The sequence below is a fragment of the Dipodomys merriami genome, unplaced genomic scaffold (genome assembly GCF_024711535.1).
Source record: "Dipodomys merriami isolate MVZ:Mamm:240054 unplaced genomic scaffold, mDipMer1.0.p SCAF_69, whole genome shotgun sequence".
Classification (NCBI taxonomy): Eukaryota; Metazoa; Chordata; class Mammalia; order Rodentia; family Heteromyidae; genus Dipodomys; species Dipodomys merriami.
The window spans coordinates 5,542,867-5,559,949 of NW_027206279.1; the positions used below are offsets into that span (position 1 = coordinate 5,542,867).

General features: G+C 54.0%; 1 protein-coding gene across 1 annotated transcript in view; it reads right to left on the reverse strand.

The window, feature by feature from the left end:
• Positions 1-1,688: 1,688 nt before the first annotated feature.
• Positions 1,689-17,083, reverse strand: part of Pla2g4e (phospholipase A2 group IVE) — a 58,793-nt gene continuing 43,398 nt past the window's right edge. The window contains exons 5-20 of the mRNA XM_070005861.1: positions 16,968-17,008; positions 15,847-15,889; positions 14,627-14,690; positions 13,694-13,857; positions 13,506-13,592; positions 13,091-13,128; positions 10,729-10,864; positions 10,153-10,289; positions 9,336-9,558; positions 8,623-8,737; positions 7,738-7,875; positions 6,578-6,688; positions 6,205-6,405; positions 5,334-5,500; positions 3,060-3,246; positions 1,689-2,300 (exon numbers count right to left, since the gene is read on the reverse strand). Coding sequence (XP_069861962.1) covers positions 2,080-2,300; positions 3,060-3,246; positions 5,334-5,500; positions 6,205-6,405; positions 6,578-6,688; positions 7,738-7,875; positions 8,623-8,737; positions 9,336-9,558; positions 10,153-10,289; positions 10,729-10,864; positions 13,091-13,128; positions 13,506-13,592; positions 13,694-13,857; positions 14,627-14,690; positions 15,847-15,889; positions 16,968-17,008 — 2,073 coding nt within the window. The 3' untranslated portion in view covers positions 1,689-2,079. The remainder of the gene's footprint in view (positions 2,301-3,059; positions 3,247-5,333; positions 5,501-6,204; positions 6,406-6,577; positions 6,689-7,737; positions 7,876-8,622; positions 8,738-9,335; positions 9,559-10,152; positions 10,290-10,728; positions 10,865-13,090; positions 13,129-13,505; positions 13,593-13,693; positions 13,858-14,626; positions 14,691-15,846; positions 15,890-16,967; positions 17,009-17,083) is intronic.

A 17,083-nucleotide genomic window follows, 5' to 3' on the forward strand; every position in this document is an offset into this window, starting at 1 on the left:
ATTGTGCAATTCATCAAGTATGCATTACAATCTTTCCAGGGGCTGGGAAGGTAGCTCAGTGGCAGAGTGCTTGCCTTGCATGCATGAGGCCCTGGGTTCGATTCCTCAGCACCACAGAAGCAGAAAAAGCCGGAAGTGGTGCTGTGGCTCAAGTGGTAGAGTACTAGCCTTGAGCTGAAGAGCTAAGGGACAGCGCCCAGGCCCAGAGTTCAAGCCCCCACGACTGACCAAAAATAAATAAATAAAATCTTTCCACATTTTCCCCAACTGAAAATCTAAGTTCCACGGAACTAGAGATTTTGTCTAGCCTGCTGTGCATGAGGCAGTGTTCCTTGAATGCCAGCTGCCTTTCCTTCCTCATAGCCTTTAGCTCGAAGCCGCCTGTGCAGACTAGGTTCAACTTGCCCTAGTTGGTGGCTTGGCTTCCTAAGAGCAGAGGCGGCCCCACCACAAGGGGGAGCACCCAGCGGGAGGAAACTAAGCCAGCTGAGGTGGGAGGGCAGAAGCAGCCCCCTCCTTCTCCAGCCCCAGTGAGCAGCGGGCAGGAGGGGGCAGCGGATGACAGGGGCCAGGGCAGAGACCAGGATGGGAGTCACAGTCACGAGCATCTTCCAACAGGCCACGAAAGCAGTCAAATGAACGTTTACACATGGCTGTTTTATTTGGTGCTCAATTGACACAGTGACTTTATCAACATCATTTTTGTGTTCTGATGGGGCCAAGGTCTGGCCGCCTTCACCTGACAACTGTCCTTCCAGCACAGGCTCCGTTCCAGTGTGGCTGCTCTCTGTGTAGCACAGATGTACGCAGGCACCCACTTTTGCTCAACTTTGGGTGCCTGGGCTAGTCATCTCCCAGCAACCAAAGGACAGTGTAGGGAGCAGGCATCTCAGGACTGCGAGGGCTGTGCCTTCAGGGCTTGTGGGGCTCCCTCTGGGCCCTGATTTTCTGCTCTCTCCTTTCACCTCTTCGGACGCAGGGCTCTCCCAGCGACTGTCAGGGATCTGAGAATCGCTAAGGAGGAGTTCCTTCTCAAGGGCTGGCCCTGACAAGTCCTTCCTTTGTAGCTTCATTCCAAGTCATGTTACCAGAGCTGAGCTGTGGCGTTGATTGATAAATAAGAGGAATCATATTTAGAAATAAATAACTCCAAGCCGGGCGCGGGTGGCTCACGCCTGTCATCCTACCTACTCAGGAGGCTGAGATCTGAGGATCGAGGTTCAAAGCCAGCCCAGGCAGGAAAGTCCGTGAGACTCTTATCTCCAATAAACCACCAGAAAACCAGAAATGGCGCTGTGGCTCAAGTGATAGAGTACTAGCCTTGAACTGAAGAGCTCAGAGATAGAGAGCCCAGGCCTAGAGTTCAAGCCCCATGACTGACAAAAGAAAGAAAGAAAGAAAGAAAGAAAGAAAGAAAGAAAGAAAGAAAGAAAGAGAGAGACAGAAAGAAAGAAAGAGAGAGACAGAAAGAAAGAAAGAGAGAGACAGAAAGAAAGAAAGAGAGAGACAGAAAGAAAGAAAGAAAGAAAGAAAGAAGGAAGGAAGGAAGGAAGGAAGGAAGGAAAGAACTCATAGTGCGAGCCCACTGAAAGGTGCTGCTGCAATGGGTTTCTCAGTGATCAGTGACATCCCACCCCACCCTACCCCTACCCCCCACCAGGTCACCTCCCTGCACCCCAGCCCCTGAATCTGTGAGCCAGAGTTGCAGATCTGATGTTGCCTAGTGCTTTCCCGATGCTGGGCGCTGAGATCTGAGCCTAAGAACACATTACTTTAAGTAATCTAAGTGTTCCTCAGTCTTCCCGTGTACTCCCCTAGGCTGGCGTGGGAGGAGGGGGGCGCCCAGGGGAGAGCTGGGGGACCTCCACCTCAGGCTCTGAGTCTGAGGTCTCTTTCGCAGTGCACATTTGGCTGGCTGCATTGGAGCTACGGCTGGAGCCTGGGGCCATGGGACCCCTCCCTGCAGCGATATGAACCCCACGACAGGCCTCACTCCCCTTAGTCTCACTCCCCTTTGAAATCTGTACCCTGGCCGACCCCATGTGACGGCACCACTGGAGGGACAGGCCTTCCTGGAGCCTAGGGCGCACACGGGTTCCTCTGGCACTTCTTCCTCTCCACCGCCATCCGGAGGGCCTGAAGGAGCTTGTCTTTGTTATTCAGGATGTTGTATTCCGAGAGTTTCACCAGCTTGTCAAAGGCAGCCTCGGTGTAGGTCAGCTCCTTGGTGGCATATGGAGATTTGGGGCCATAGATGTTAAGTTGGCCCAGCTCCAGCTCCTCAGGACTCCGCTCCACGCCTACGGGCAGCAGGAGAGTTGCTGTCAACCCTTAGTACGTGAAGACTGTAAGCATTTGCTTCTCTCGGCCCCCAACTGCGTGAACACTTGCCATGTGTGGTGGCACATGCCTGTAATCCCAGCCCTCAGGAGGCTGAGGCATGGAGGATGGAAAGTTCCAGACTAGCCTGGGCTACATAGCAAGTTCCTGATAAAATAAAGACAAGAAAGGAAAGAAAGTGTGCGCACGAATGCACACTCACAGAGGCTCCTGCGCACCTCTGGGCTCCTCGGAGCAGGGACAGGGTGTAGGATTTCCCTAGCATCCGACAGTGCTGGACATACAGTTGAATGTCAGTAAATGTGGCGGAGTGCAGTGTCTTATGCCTATTGCCCCAGCAATTTAGGAGTCAAAGAACAGGAGGATCTCAGTTGGAGGCCAACTCAAGGAAAAAGTGGGAACTTTTCCCAACTAATAAAGGCGGGGCGTGGTGACATGCGCTGTAACCCTGCCGAGGCTGGAGGCTCTCGTGGGAGATCTAGGCAAGCCTTGGGCAAAAATCAGTAAGTCCCAGCCTGAAAAATAAAGCACAAAAAGGTGGGAGGAACAGCACAAGAGGTAGAGCATCTGCCTTAGCAAGCATGAAGCCTTGAGTTCTAATCATCCGCAGTGCCGAGGAAGGAGGTGGGGGGAGGAGGAGAGGGAGAGAAGGTTTCCCTGGTTTTAGAGACAAGAGCTCTCAGGCACTGGGCAAGCTGGCTCTGGGCCTAGCAGCTCACCTGGTGCTTTGTACTTTTGGAAGGTGTCGTTGACAAGTGGGAAGAAAGCCACGATGGGGGCCGTGGGATCCTGAGGCTGCTCCAGCACGTAGCACTCCTCTAAGTGATTGTCGTCGCCTTCCTGGAACTGGTATCTGGGGAAGGGGATGTGCTGCTCCGTGCAGTACTCGCAGGTCTGCTTCAGAGGCTGCGAGAGCACAGGGCGTGTGTGACTGCCACGCGGAGCATGCTGGGAGCCGCCTCCTGACGCTCCCGGCCAGCACCTCCCGCCCCCGGCCACTTGGCCAGTCTGTGGTCTTTTCTTCAGAGGTTGATTTTAACTTTTTTTGAGGGGGAAGGCGCTGGGGTTCAAACCCAGGGCCTCGCCCTTGCTAGATTCTGGCTCTCCCACCGAGCCATGCCTCCAGTGAATTGTGGTTACATTTAGGCAAAAGGCAGGTTAGCACAAATAGCCAGGGCTGAACAGGTGCAATTCCAGCTGTGAGCGCCTTTCCCAAATGCTTGTAGAAGTCCTGCTGAGAGGTTTCATCCCCCTCTTCCCCACCACACACATACACAGATGCAGTTGGGTGGACATTTGTGGCACAGGGTAGCAGTGACTAAGGATGACCCAGATGTGGCTGGCCAGGCGCCTATGAGTAGGCATAGAATTTGGAATTGACTGTGTCAAGAGACTAGACTCCAAAGAAGTGTGATATATCAAGGCTGAGCACAGTGGCTCATGCCTGTAATCTTAGCTACTTGGAAAGTAGTGATCAGGAGGTTGGCTGTTTGAAGCTGGCCTGAGCATAAAGTTAAAGAGATCCCATCTCAATTAATAAGTTGGACATGGTGGTGTACATCTGTGCTTCTAGCTATATAGGAGGCAGAGTCCAGATCTCTGATGGAGGCCATCCCTGAACAAAAGCACTATAAGGGCCGGGATGTAGCTCAGTGGCAAAGCGCTTGAGTACCAAAAAAGAAAAGACAAAAAAAAATACAGTTAAAAAAAAAACAAAAAAAAACCCTTTTGCCAGGCGTCAGTGGCTCATGCCTATAATCCTAGCTACTTAGGAGGCTGAGCTCTGAGGATCACAGTTCAAAGCCAGCCCAGGCAAGTAAGGTCCGTGAGACTCTTATCTCCAATAAAACCACTAGAAAACCGGAAGTGGTGCTGTGGCTTAAGCGGTAGAGCGCACACCTTGAGGTGTCACTTCAAGTGGTGTTGTTCAAGTGGAAGAACACCTGTATACCAAGTCTGAGGCTCTGAATTAAATCCCCAGTATTACAAAAATAATGACGACAACAACAACATACACACACACACACACACACACACACACACACACACACACACACACACACACACACAGTGCACTGGAAAAAACTCAGGACTTAGTGTCAGACGTGTCTTGCTGCCACACCTGTATGATCACTTGCTGTGTGATTGTAAGCTGACCTCTTAACCATTCTGTCCCTCAGTTTCCTTATCTGTAACATGGGGAGAGCAGCAGCTGCGCCATCTCCCTCAGAAGCTGGTGTGAGGACTGCGCCAGGTCATATGGGACAGGACATTGTCATTGATAGATGTAGGCCACTATCACCATCACCCTAATTGTCCATCTATACACCCCCAACTTCAGGACCAGGCTACATCAATGCAGATCAACAAGCTGGGCATTAGTGGCTCACACCTATAACCCTAGCCATGCAAGAGGCTGAGATCTGAGGACAGCAGTTCAAAGCCAGCCTGGGCAGGAAAGTCCCTGAGACTCTTATCTCTAATTAACCACTAGAGAACCTGGAAGTGGTGCTGTGGCTCAAGTGGCAGAGAGCTTGCCTTGAGCAACCCAGGCCGTGAGTGCAAACCCCACAACCAGGAAAAAAAGAAAGAAAGAAAACGTAGAGTAACAATAATGTCTTTCTCTAAGACGGGCAGAACTTTTGAAAAGTAAGTAAGAATGGGTGAAAACCTCCAGCCTGATTCTTTTGGGCCATTGTCCCCAAAGTAGACCGTTATAAGCTATGCAAATGGTACATAGCTTACAACAAACTGCTCTAAGTTAATTTAAAAAAAATTCCTTTTATTTGCATCCAAAGAATAGCCGAATATGGCAAAGGCTCAAAGGCGAGAAGAAAACTGGAATTTGCTAAGAGAGTTTCTGTGAAGCCTGACCCTTGCCCGGCCACACAAGACCTCCCCCCACCTCCCCACCCCACCCCCGTCATTTCCCCTCTCCCACGCCCCGCCCTGCCCCCTCCCCCCCCACAGTCAGCTGAGCTCTTGGTACTTGCCTTTGTCTGCGAGCCTGCGCTGTAACCCAGGTGGATGATGAGGTCGATCTTTCTCTCGGGCCTGAGCAGGGGCGCGTAGCTGGAGTTGACGAAGAAGGCCGTGTCCAGCAGACACAGGTGTTTGGAAAACTGTGTCAGCTGGTTTGGGAAGTTGTCCAGCACTGTGTCTGAAAGGCAAGCCTTCCAGTCACCAACCTGCCTAGCGTGCTGCTGCCAGCCAGGGGTTGGAGGCGCCTGGTGGGGCACCTGCCTGCCCTGCCTGGCACTTCCTACTGAAGTCTACGCTTCCAGACTACCTCTTTCTGTCCCTAGGGGTGGGGTGGGGATCCCCAGCTCTTCTGGGCAGTTCAAATCCCAAGTCTTTTTTTTTTTTTTGGCCAGTCTTGGGGCTTGAACTCAGGGCCTGGGCTCTGTCCCTGAGCCTCTCTGTGCGTGAGCCTGGCACTCTACCACTTCAGCCACAGTACCATTTCTGGCCACATTCCCAGCCCCAGATTCCAAGTCTTTCATAGCATGGAAAACCCACTATGATCCAGCTGTAAAGCTTGTGACATAGTACAAGATGAAAGCCATCCTATCAATTAGGGTTACCCTGGGTACAGAGCCCCTCTACAATTGGGCATGCTCTTATCACTGAGACTGGCAGTAGTTGTACTGTCAATCATTAAGTGCAACCAGCGCTCCCTGCTGGCAGCATCTGCACGATTCAAGATGATACCTGCTGGTAGACCGCCCTGTGGGGGAGCCAGCGAATTATTCTCAATGAACACGGCCAGAGGGGGTCTTCTTCTTTCTATATGGCAGCCTCCCTATCGAATTCTCCTCCTCCCCCACAGAGCTAGACCTGGAGGAGCCTCCTCGGGGGAGGTACCTTTCCACATGGAGAACTGGCCTTGCTGAAGGTAGTTGGTGTGTAGCTGCAGCCCATTAAGAAAGTTGTGGTACTCAGACACGAAGGGTCGGTGTATGAGGATGTCCCGGAACGTATTGGATAGCCACGAGCTGGGGATCATTACTGTGGTTTCCAGGTTGTTGGTGTCACATTTAGGGACTTCAGGCAGGATCGGTTCATCTGCAGAAGGGAGGGGATAGAGGGTGATCACCCCAGTGGGGCTCAGCATTGTTAATACAGCCTGTCATGCTGCTGTGGTGAAGATGGCTCAGATGGCAGGTAGGGGGCGGGACTGCTCAGTTCCTGATCTACACTTCCCTCGCCCAGGCCCTGAGGGAAGCCAGCAGCTCACCCCCAATGTCATGCAGTTTATCTCTTGTCCACCTGTAGAAAAACTCCTCCGAGGTGTGGGACAGATTCCAGGCATCCAGCAGGTTCAGGGAGAAGATACTGCTCCACAGACCTAGCAAGAGGCCACGGTGAGCATCTCTTCCCCAGAGCCTGTGCCCGCCCTGCGCCCTCCCAGATCTGACTGGCCCTGTGGTGACCTCCATCCCTCCTCCAAGGGGGAAAGGCTTCCACTTCTCTTTCCCGGAGGCCAGCTCTGCACAGTGGCTGATGGCAGCAGCCCTTGGCTCTTCCCTCCACCCCACAGGGCAGGGAGCAGGCGCAAAGGGATCAAGCCTTGCTGGCGTTTAATGCTGACAAGAGCAGGCTTTGAGTTCAAGTCCAGCTCCATTCCTTGCATCGGTTCTTCTGAAGTGTTTAGAACAGTGCCTGGCCTATGGTAAGTCCTGGGTGCATGAAATGCTTTTGCATACTATTTTTTTCAATGTAGCATGAATAGTAATATTTGTGTTAAATTACTCACACTGACTCTAGGTAAAAAGCAAGTTTTACTGCTAGGCCCGATATGCAGATGTGAAAACTTGGGCGGCCGTATAGCTGAGCCTGTCCTCTGAGGTCCCCTTTGATGGGTGACACTTTGAAGGGTAGAATTAAGGATGGTTGCTCCCCCCCCCCCTACCGTGCTCAGAGGAACCTGAAGAAAAATGTGAGCTAGGCCAGGCCTCCCTGGCGGCTCTGCCCTTGACCTTGGGGTCTCCTCTGGCTCCTTGGGTCGCAGGTACTAAGTCCTGAGGGAAACTGGCGTGTTGGTGCCAGGCAGCAGTGTGAAAGCTGGAGTTTCAGAACATTCCAGCCCGCTTCTGGGCAGACCCCGGAGAGATGACTGGACCCCAGGTTGCTGGGCTAGTCTCCTGGGGAGCCCAGTCAGGTCCTTCGGGGCCTCAAGGAGCTGCAGGAATAGGGGAGCAGTCCTGTCCTCTGTGGGTGGAGGCAGGAACCTATGTCCTGCGTTAGTTAACGTGATGATGACAAATGCCAGGAAGGTCACGTGTTCAAGGGCAGCCCCGCCCCAGGACCTGGTCCTTCCTGTGGTGACTCTAGTGAAGGGCGGGCCTTCCCAGCATGGGACTGGGCAGCCCCGAGAGTCCCCCAGCCAGAAGTCACCTAGCATGAAGCACATGGGGGACTCGGGGATCCTCTTCCTCAGCCGTCCCATGAAGAACTCGGAGCCGAAGAGCTCCGTGGGGACATAGGCCCCATACTTCTGCAGGCCCACCTCGTAGGGGGTGAACTCGCACCACTCTGCACAGGAAGCAATAGAAACAGGCATTGGAGCTACGTCCACAGCACCCTCACTTTTCCCTCTCCTCCTCTCCCAGTGCCTTGGGAAGCCTGGAATCTGAAAACTGCAGTTCCCCTCACTGGCCACATGGTGGCGTGCGTGACCGGGCAAAATAGCTCATGCCAGCTGCTTCACTTTGGGCCTGGAGGCCAGATTAACCAGGACCAAAACTAACACCGAGAAAGGGTAAGGTGCTGAGTCCTTCACCCTAAGCAGCTTAGGAAATAAGCCCATCAAATGCACCCCCAGAAACTAAGGGACCCCACTCTGCAGCCTCACTTATGCAGCAGAAAAAAGTTAATTTTTTTGTTTGGGGGGTTGGTTGTGGGGCCTGAACTCTGTCCCTCAGCTCTTCAGATCAAGGCTAGAGCTCTACTACTTGAGCCACAGGGCCACTTCCGGTTTTCTGGTGCTTAACTGGAGATAAGAGTCCCACAGACTTTGATCCTCAGATCTCAGCCTCCTGAGTAGCTAGGATTACAGGTGTGAGCCATGGGCATGCAGCCAAAGTTGATTTTATTTATCAGCTTTGGGTGCTGCTTTTGTATGTGGAGGTTGGCAGTGTGTGTGTGTGTGTGTGTGTGTGTGTGTGTGTGTGTGTGTGTGTGTGTGTGTGTGTGTGTGTGTGTTTGGGGGAACAAGGTGCTGAGTATCTGTGCTCATTAAGAAGGGTCCCCCCAACCCATGGATCCCTTCACCAGTGTTACCTCTGAAATCCTGGTTGCTTACATCATCCTTGACATTGATGGTCAGGTAGATGGGCAGGGGGTTCTGGCCCTGGCACAGAGCAGCACGCTGCTGGGACAGTTTGCATTCGTTTTTCTGTGGGGAGATGGGTGGTTAGGAAGCTGACAAGCATCCCCAAGGGGTGCAAAGACAGTCCACCTGCAGCCATTCCACGGCTGTGGTCTCCCCTCACCGCCGCCACCCACAGGCATGCGACCCAAGGGGTGCCTGCCGGCTGCCAGCCCGGGCCATGGTGCGTGGAGCTGGGCCTGCAGGTTAGGGCCGTCCCTTATGGTCCCAGGTTGTCCTTGAATCTTGGGGGCTAGAGAATGATAAGTAAGGGTAGCCTTCGTCCCTCCTGTCTCCCGCTGCTTGTAGTCAAGTCTGGCTACAGCACCTTCAGAGGGCCCTGCCAGGCCTTCCCGGAGCACATGGCGGTCTAGGAAGCGCTCCCCGGCCTCTCCCTTCTACTGGTCAGACTCTCAGCATGCTTGCCTGCTTCCTCCTCACTTCCCGGCTTGGGCTTTTGGCCTGGCCTTTGAGGGACACGCTGCTCCCAACACCGTCCTCCATAGGACGCAGCGGCACATGCAGGATGTGTTTCCGAAGCTCGTGACTCCCGGCCCTGGCGGCTCAGAACCCCAGAGCAGGAGCCGCCTAGCGCGGTGCGCCCCAGAAGAAGCCGAATGCCTACCTTGTCCCCCAGACTGTACTCAATCAGCAGGCCCCAGAAGTCTGTCATGGAGACCTTGTAGCCCTCCTGGCCGTGCTGCCGCATCTCCTCCCGAAATTTACAGAGCTGGTCTGGAAACAGGGCGGGCATTTTGTCTTTGACCGAGTGTCTCCGGGCCTCGAAGACAGCAGGCTCCAGGTTTTTGGAGGACCACTCGGGGTCACTGTACAGGGTTGCCATGGTCCTGGAAGAGACACAGCGGAGCTGCTGGAGCCGGCTCAGCCCTGGGCTCAGCACGCCAGAGTCAGGCTGGAGAGAAGGCTGGTGGGTCGTGGAGACTCCTGTACCTGCCAGGAGCGAAGCCTGGAGGCTCAAGGGGGGACCGAGGCTTAGAGGGTAGGAGGCAGAGCCATCTCAGTCACTTCTCATCACAACAGCCGCGGTGCATGGCAGAACTTTCCAAGCATTGTGAATCGTGTGTGTGTGTGTGTGTGTGTGTGTGTTTGTGTGATCATAGGGCTTGAACTCAGGGCCTGAGCTCTTTTTTTCTCAAGGCTAGCACTCTATCACTCTGAGCCACTGCTCCACTTCTGATTTTCTGGTGCTTCATGGAAGATAAGAGTCTCACGGACCTTCCTGCCCGTGCTGGCTTCGAACCACGATCCTCAGATCTCAGCCACCTGAGTCGCTAGGATGACAGGAGGAAGCCATCCGCACTAGGCTGTGAGTCACATAGACTTGAGGTGGGAGGAGGCAAGATGTCACCAGAGACCCCTCCCTGCCTCCCAGGCCAGGCCTGTCCGATGCCGTCTTGGGGTTGACCCCACCAGCCCCTTACCAGGTAGCCCCAGACAGGCCGGTGATGTACGTGGTGCAGTTCAGGAGGTTCAGTTTCTGAAGCCCCAGCAGGTGGCCGTACATGGCCGTCATGGACCTTGCTCCTCCTCCCGTGGCCATGATGGCGATCATCGGTACCTGGGGGTCACAGAGGGCTTGTGGGCAAGGCCGGTTAGCAGAGGACTTGGCCTGATGTCAGCTTGGAAAGAACAATGAAGGGAGGAGAGCCGGCGAGGGAGGAGAGAGGACAGAGGCGTGGCCAGAAAAACCCCCGCCCCACCCAGCGGGGTGTGCCACCAGGCTGGTCTAGAATTAATAGTGCCACACCCACTGTGCTGCCTAACCCAGCTTGGTAAATGCCAGGAAGCAGTGGTTAGAAGAGCCTTCCCTCTGTCCTCTGCCCTCTCCAGCCCGGGTGGACACCCGGCCGTGTCATTGGCCGCTTGCTCGCCTGGAGAAATCAGAGGCTAGGGGGTAGGGGTCGGCCCGGGCCGGGGAAGGGCTTGGAGTCTGAAGGGTCAGCATGGGCCGCAGTGGTCCTGAGCCCCCCGCCTGGCTGGCAGCCCTGTTCACGCACCTCGTCCTCACGCAGGTCCTCCTCCAGCCGCAGGACCTGCTTCAGCGCCTCGGCCACCACCGCCCTCCGCTTCTGCTGGAACTCCAGCTCCGCGGCGCACAGGCTGAAGCCCAGCCGCACGTCCAGCTTGTCAGGGCTGTGGGAGAGGGGGACCCTCCCTGAGCCCGGCTGTCATCTCCACCCTTGAGGGGCTGATGGGGCTTGCGGGTGAGAGGGACTCAGGCTTGGAACCCCAGCTCTGCCTTGAATCCCTTCTGGAATCGTGGGGCCCTGCATTCGCATCTGGGCCTAAAGGCCCAGGACCGTCTCCGGCGCTGGGATCCGAGCGTGACAGCCGCTGTCACGGGGCTTGTCACACTGCAGTGTCATTGTCCTAGGAGCTCTGCTGGGACTGCTGTGAGCCATTCTTGGAGCCCCATGTCTCCTCAGAAGGGTCTGGAAAGTTCACAAAGCCTTCCCCAAGACAAGGGGCCTGGCCAGAGCTCTATGGTGGGCGGTCTCCTGTTCCTCCCCACACAATACCTCCTGGGGTGCTGGTGCACGCCACAGCATGCACAGTGCTCACCCTTTTATTTTATTTTTTTAATTTAACCGCACCCCTGCCCTGGGCCTGGGGCTGGCATCCACGAACTTGACCCGATCGCACGAGGCTGACTTCAGAGCCTCCACCCCAGCTTCCCTCCCTCCTTTTTTTTTTGCCGGTCATGAGGCCTGAACTCTGGGCCTGGACGCTGTCCCTCAGCTCTTCAGCTCAAGGCGAGTGTTCTACCATTTGAGCCACAGCGCCACTTCCACTTTTTCTGCATATGTGGTGCTGAGGAATCAAACCCAGGGCCTCAGGCATGCAACGCAAGCACTCTACCACTGAGCCACCTTCCCAGTCCCCTCCCTCCCTTTTCCTACCTACACCCCTGCACCCTCAAGCCTTCCCTGCCCTCCTCCACCCCCCAAACAGATCTCAACACTTCCCAGCCCAAGTCTCAGCTCACTAACTAAGTCTGGTCTCCTGGAAGGCGGGGCCAGTACAGGCCCTCCATGTCCAGTGCTGGTCTGCACACTCAGCTGCTGGGAATAACCGTGTCCATGGCATCCACAGGGAACCAGTACCCAATAATAAGCAACAACAAGAGCATGTGGCTCACAGGTGGGTGACTGACCGCCACTGCACTGAAGCAAAACTGAGCCTTAGTGACACTAGAGAACCAGTCGAAGGACAGATAGTTAATCAAAGGAAACAGAAATTACGGTCACTTGATTTTTGGCAAGAGAACGAAGATGAACAGGGGGAAGAACACTCTGACAAATGCATGCAAAAGAAATGAGGCTGGACCCCACTTCACACTGTGCCCAAAAGGTAACTAACATGGACACCAGGAGGCTACTGTGTGTAATTCTAGTTACTCATAGGCTGAGATCTGAGGTTCATGGCTCAAAGTCAGACTGGACAGAATAGTCTGGGAGAGTCTTATCTCCAACTAGCATAAAAGCTGGAGGTAGAAGTGTGACTCAAGTCATAGAGCTCTAGTCTTGAGCAAAAAAAGCTAAGCCAGAGCTGAGGCCCTGAGTTCAAGTCCCAGAATTCTCTCTCTCTCTCTCTCTCTCTCTCTCTCAAACACACACACACACACACACACACACACACACACACACACACACACACACACGTAACTAAAAATAGATCCTCTCTAAATGTGAGAGCTAGAGTCGTGCTTACAAGGAAACATGGGAGTAAATAATCACAACTTGGATCCAAGTATGACTTCTTACATATGACATAACATCACAAGTGACAAAAAAAAAATCGATGCCATCCAAAGTGACAAACACTTGTTTTCAAAAGGCATCAAGAAAGTAGAAAAGACAACCTATGGAGTAGGAATGTGTGTTTGCATGTCCCCTAGAAGATGAGATGTGTATCTAAAATATACAAAGAACTTTCACAGCTTAAAAATAAGACCTCCTGGGCTGGGAATGTGACTCAGTGGTGGAGTGCTTGCCTAGCATGCATGAAGCCCTGGGTTTGATTCCTCAGTACCACATACACAGAAAAAGCTGGAAGCATTGCTGTGGCTTAAGTGGTAGAGTGCTAGCCTTGAGCAAAAGAAGCTCAGGGACAGTGCCCAGGCCCTGAGTTCAAGCCCCAGGACTGGCAAAAAAAAAAAAAAAAAAAAAAAAAGACCTCCCACCTCCCACCTGAAATGCGGACAGAGGATGAGTAGACACGCGTGTGCGGTAAAGGTGCACAAGCGGTCAGGTGAACCTGGGAAAGGAGTTCACCGCCATTGGCCATCAGGGAAATGACAGCGCGTCCCAACTACCCTGAGGGGTGAGTGAGGGGAAGGACAGGCAGAGGGTACTTTACCAGGGTGTGGGCTTCAGGTGTAACTCACAGTTCCCGCCCTGAGGACCAGAAGGCGACATGTCTATCAGCGACGACGACACAGTGGACCCAAGCCATCCCAACCAAAGAAGTGGCGCTCCCCCCCTTCCTCACCCCGACTTGACAGCCCACACGCGTGACCACACACGCATGACCACACACACGCATGCGCATGTATGCACAGGCACAGCGCCACCCTGCTGCCATCTGGGCGTGGCCCTTTCCCCCTCAGTCAATCCTCACGGGCTCCCACTCTAGCTTGTGTCTCCTGCCCCCCCAGGACCCTTCTGTCCAGCCCAGAGAGACCCCATGTGCCACCTTCTCTGTGCACCTCTTGGCTCTCCCCCCCCCCCCCCGCCCCTGCCTCAGGGCCCTCTTCCCCGCCCCAGGCTCTCACCACGGGAAGCGTCACTGTCTCATTCTCCGAGAGACAATGGAGGGGCTGGCAGACCGGGCTGTGCTTGTGGGCGCAGCAGCAGCAGAGCTGGAAGGATGGGTGGGCTTGGTGAGCGGGTGAGCGGCTCCCTTGGTAGCCCATCTCTACCCGAGGCCCCTCCTCCTCCCTCCACCCTGGCCGCCTTGTACCCCGCAGTTCCAGTAACTCTTGGGCGGGTCCACGCGCAACTGGGGCTGGAAATACTTGGGGTAGTGGAAGCAGGCAGAGCTGGGGATGCCGCAGGGCGCTGAGCAAGGCGACATGCGCTGGGTGCCCTCGAAGGATTCGTTCACCATCACCAAGAGATCTTTCTCTGAGAGGAGGGGCAAGAGGTGAGGCAGAAAAGTCTCCCATTCTCCACTTGACCCCCCCCCCAAAAAGCCCATCTGGAGGTGCCAGGAGGGGCATCCCTCCTGACTGTCTAAATTAGGGCAGGGCAGGGCGGGGGAGGTCCCCCACATCTGCATTTGAACAAGGCTTGTGGGTGATGCTGACAGATGTGTCTCCGGAGAGACATCGCAGAGGCCTCAGGACTCTGTGACTCTGTTTTGCCACAGGAGCCCCCAAAGTCTCCTGCCTGCAGAGAAAGCAGGCCCTCACCATACTGCTGTTTTAGGAGCAGCGGCCTCTTCATCCCTCCCTGCTCCCCAAGTCTGGGGCAGCACCATTTGGTCTTCTGCCGGGCCACACGGTGGGCCTGGCTGAGCAGGATGGGTAGCGGGTTGTCTAGGTTCTATTCAGCTACAGATAGGCACAACTGTTAATAGTGAGGTGACCTAGAGGAAGGGGTACAGCCGGAGGGGCTGAGGGGTGCCAGCGCCCGCTTGTCCCACTTGGCTGCCACCCTAGCAGGGCCCAGGACACTGGTTAGGCTGGGGATATATATGTAGGCTCGCATGGGTGCCAGGAAGACCGCATTGTTCTTTATACAGCTGGCTAGAGGAGACACAGGGTGTTGTGACCCTCAAAGCTGCGATGACTCTGAGTTTTGGTTCACCTCGTCCCAGTCCAGGAGAGCTTGGCCCAGGCCGAGTGGACCTACTATACCAGGCTTCCTACTCCCCCTGGGAGAAGGTGCTCACTTTTCTTCCTCTTCTGCAGCCTCCTGGTTTGGGCATGAACCTCCAGGCAGGAGACTTGTCGAGACTGTAACAAAGCAAAGTGGGTGGTGAGTGTCCCCGAGGAGCATGAGCCACCCCTCCCTCTTCCGGCCAGGGGGAGGAGAAGAGGACAACAGCAGAGGATGAATGCAGGGCTGGTTGGCCCTGGGCTCGCTCTGGGTACCCTGGGGTGCTTTCCAACATTTCTGAGCCCAATCAGGGCCTGCTGACTCAAGCAAAGGCAGGCACTGGAAAACGAAGCTGTCCTGTAAACTCAGCTTCCGGGGGGTGGGGGGGGGTGTCATGTCCTCAGGGTGGCCAGGACCCGACCCCAAGCAGTGGTCAGTGCTTTGCCACAAAGCGCTTTGAATGGCATTGTCTTTGTGAGAAGCAGAGACGCGCCAAATGCCTGAAGTCCCTGTGCTTTTTGAAGGAATGGTCTCCTTGAACCCTGGGGCACCGAGACATTGAATTAAAATATTCATAGCAACAACTGAATTAGGAATGAATTCGTTTTTGCAGGGTCATACTGGAGTTTGAATTGAACCCCACATTTGAGGCAGGTAATCTACTGTTTCAGTCCCTAGGCTTTTTGCATGGTTTTTTTTCTTATGTTTTAGCCGATGACTGGCCTGGACAGTGATCCTCCCATTGATAACTCACCAGGACCTGGCAAGAACAGGATGCGCCAGCACATCCAATTTAATGGCTGAGATTGGTGGGGCGGGAGGGAGGGTTGTCTCTTGCTATTTTTGATTTGGCTGGCCTCAAACCAAGATTTCCTGATTTCTCTGCCTCCCAAGTAGCTGGGATTATAGGCATGAAGTACTGTGCTTAGCCCTGAATTATGAAATAATTGGAATATTGCGAATGTGCCTGTAGAGGTGTGGGGGTTGTGGCGGACAGGATGGAGACTGAGTCTGGAGCAAGGCTGCCTTTCGTGGGTTCTTGTATTGCCAGGGAGATCTCCAAGAGGAGGGGGACATTCTTCTAGGGTGTGGGGTTCTAAGCCAAGATGATGCCTGGTTATGTTCTTCTACCCAGAACTGCTGCCACCACCTGCCCTGTACCCCATTTTGTGAACCATTTAGCCTGACTGCATCTGGGCTGAGCATGGGCAAGGTGCCAAGCTTGGTCCTCTCTCCTGACAGCGGCAGCCAGATGAGGCCTCTGGAACTCCAGGAACCCAGAGGGACAATTACCACCAGCACGCCGTTGGTGATGAGGGTCTCAGGGGGGCAGGGACTGAAAAAGAAAATGAGAAATCCTGGTCAGTTCCTCTATTCTTGTCATACTTCTCATGAAGGTGACAATATAAACAGGATGAGCCATAAATAACACAGCCCTTTGATTCTTAAGAAATTAAAGCCGGGTACCGGTGGCTCACTCAGGAGGCTGAGATCTAAGGATCAAGGTTCAAAGCCAGCCTTGGCAGGAAAGTCCATGAGATTCTTATCTCTAATGAACCACCAGAAAACTGGAAGTGGCCCTGTGGCTCAAGTGATAGAGTGCTAGCCTTGAGCTGAAGAGCTGAGGGACAGCGCCCAGGACTGGAGTTCAAGCCCCATGCCCGACAAAATAAATAAATAAATAAATAAATAAATAAACAAATAAATAAAATTAAAAAATTATGCTTGCTTAACACTAGAAGGAAGAAAAGAACAAGTTCAACTCAAGATGACTATCTCCTCAGTCCACTGTTACTATCAGCGTTGGCATATTTTGTGTCATAAGCCAAGGAATTCTGCCTCCAAAAGGCCTGTCCAACTGAGAAATGGAGAGGTCCTCAATTTTATACAATGTGAAGTTCATTTTAGTTTGCCAATCAGCTGTTAATAAGGAATAAGTTTCTGAAATAAAGTGTCCCAAGATCCCTTAGGCAAAGGACTCAGAGGGTTGGGAATGTGGCTTCGTGGTAGAGTGCTTGCCTGGCAAGCATGAAGCCCTGGTTCTATTCCTCAGTACCACACACACAGGAAAAGCCAGAAGTGGCTCAGGTGGTAGGGTGCTAGCCTTGAGCACGGACAGATTCAGGGAAAGAGCCCAGGCCCTGAGTTCAAGCCAAAGGACTGGCAAAAAAACAAACAAAACAAAGGACTCGGAGGGGGTGTCTTCTGCTGATCCCAAGTGGGGAGGGTTGCAGGTGATGGAGAGAAGGGGAAGACAGATGCCCCGTTACAAAGAGCAAGCCCCCTAGAGAGTCCAGGCAGAGTGAGTGCCAGAAGCCAGATAGGGAGAGGAGAGGCTGGCAAAGAAAGAGAGTGCCAGCTCTGAACATCACTTGCAGGTCAGGGCCTCTACCATTTTCAGGGGGCCCACTCACCTCTCGGCCAGCAGGAACTCCACCTCCAGCTCTTCCATGCCCTGGCAGGAGAGGAAAGGTGGGGGCTGTGAGCTGCATCTTCATCTCTCTCTGCAGTCTCTGCTCTGGGGACCTGC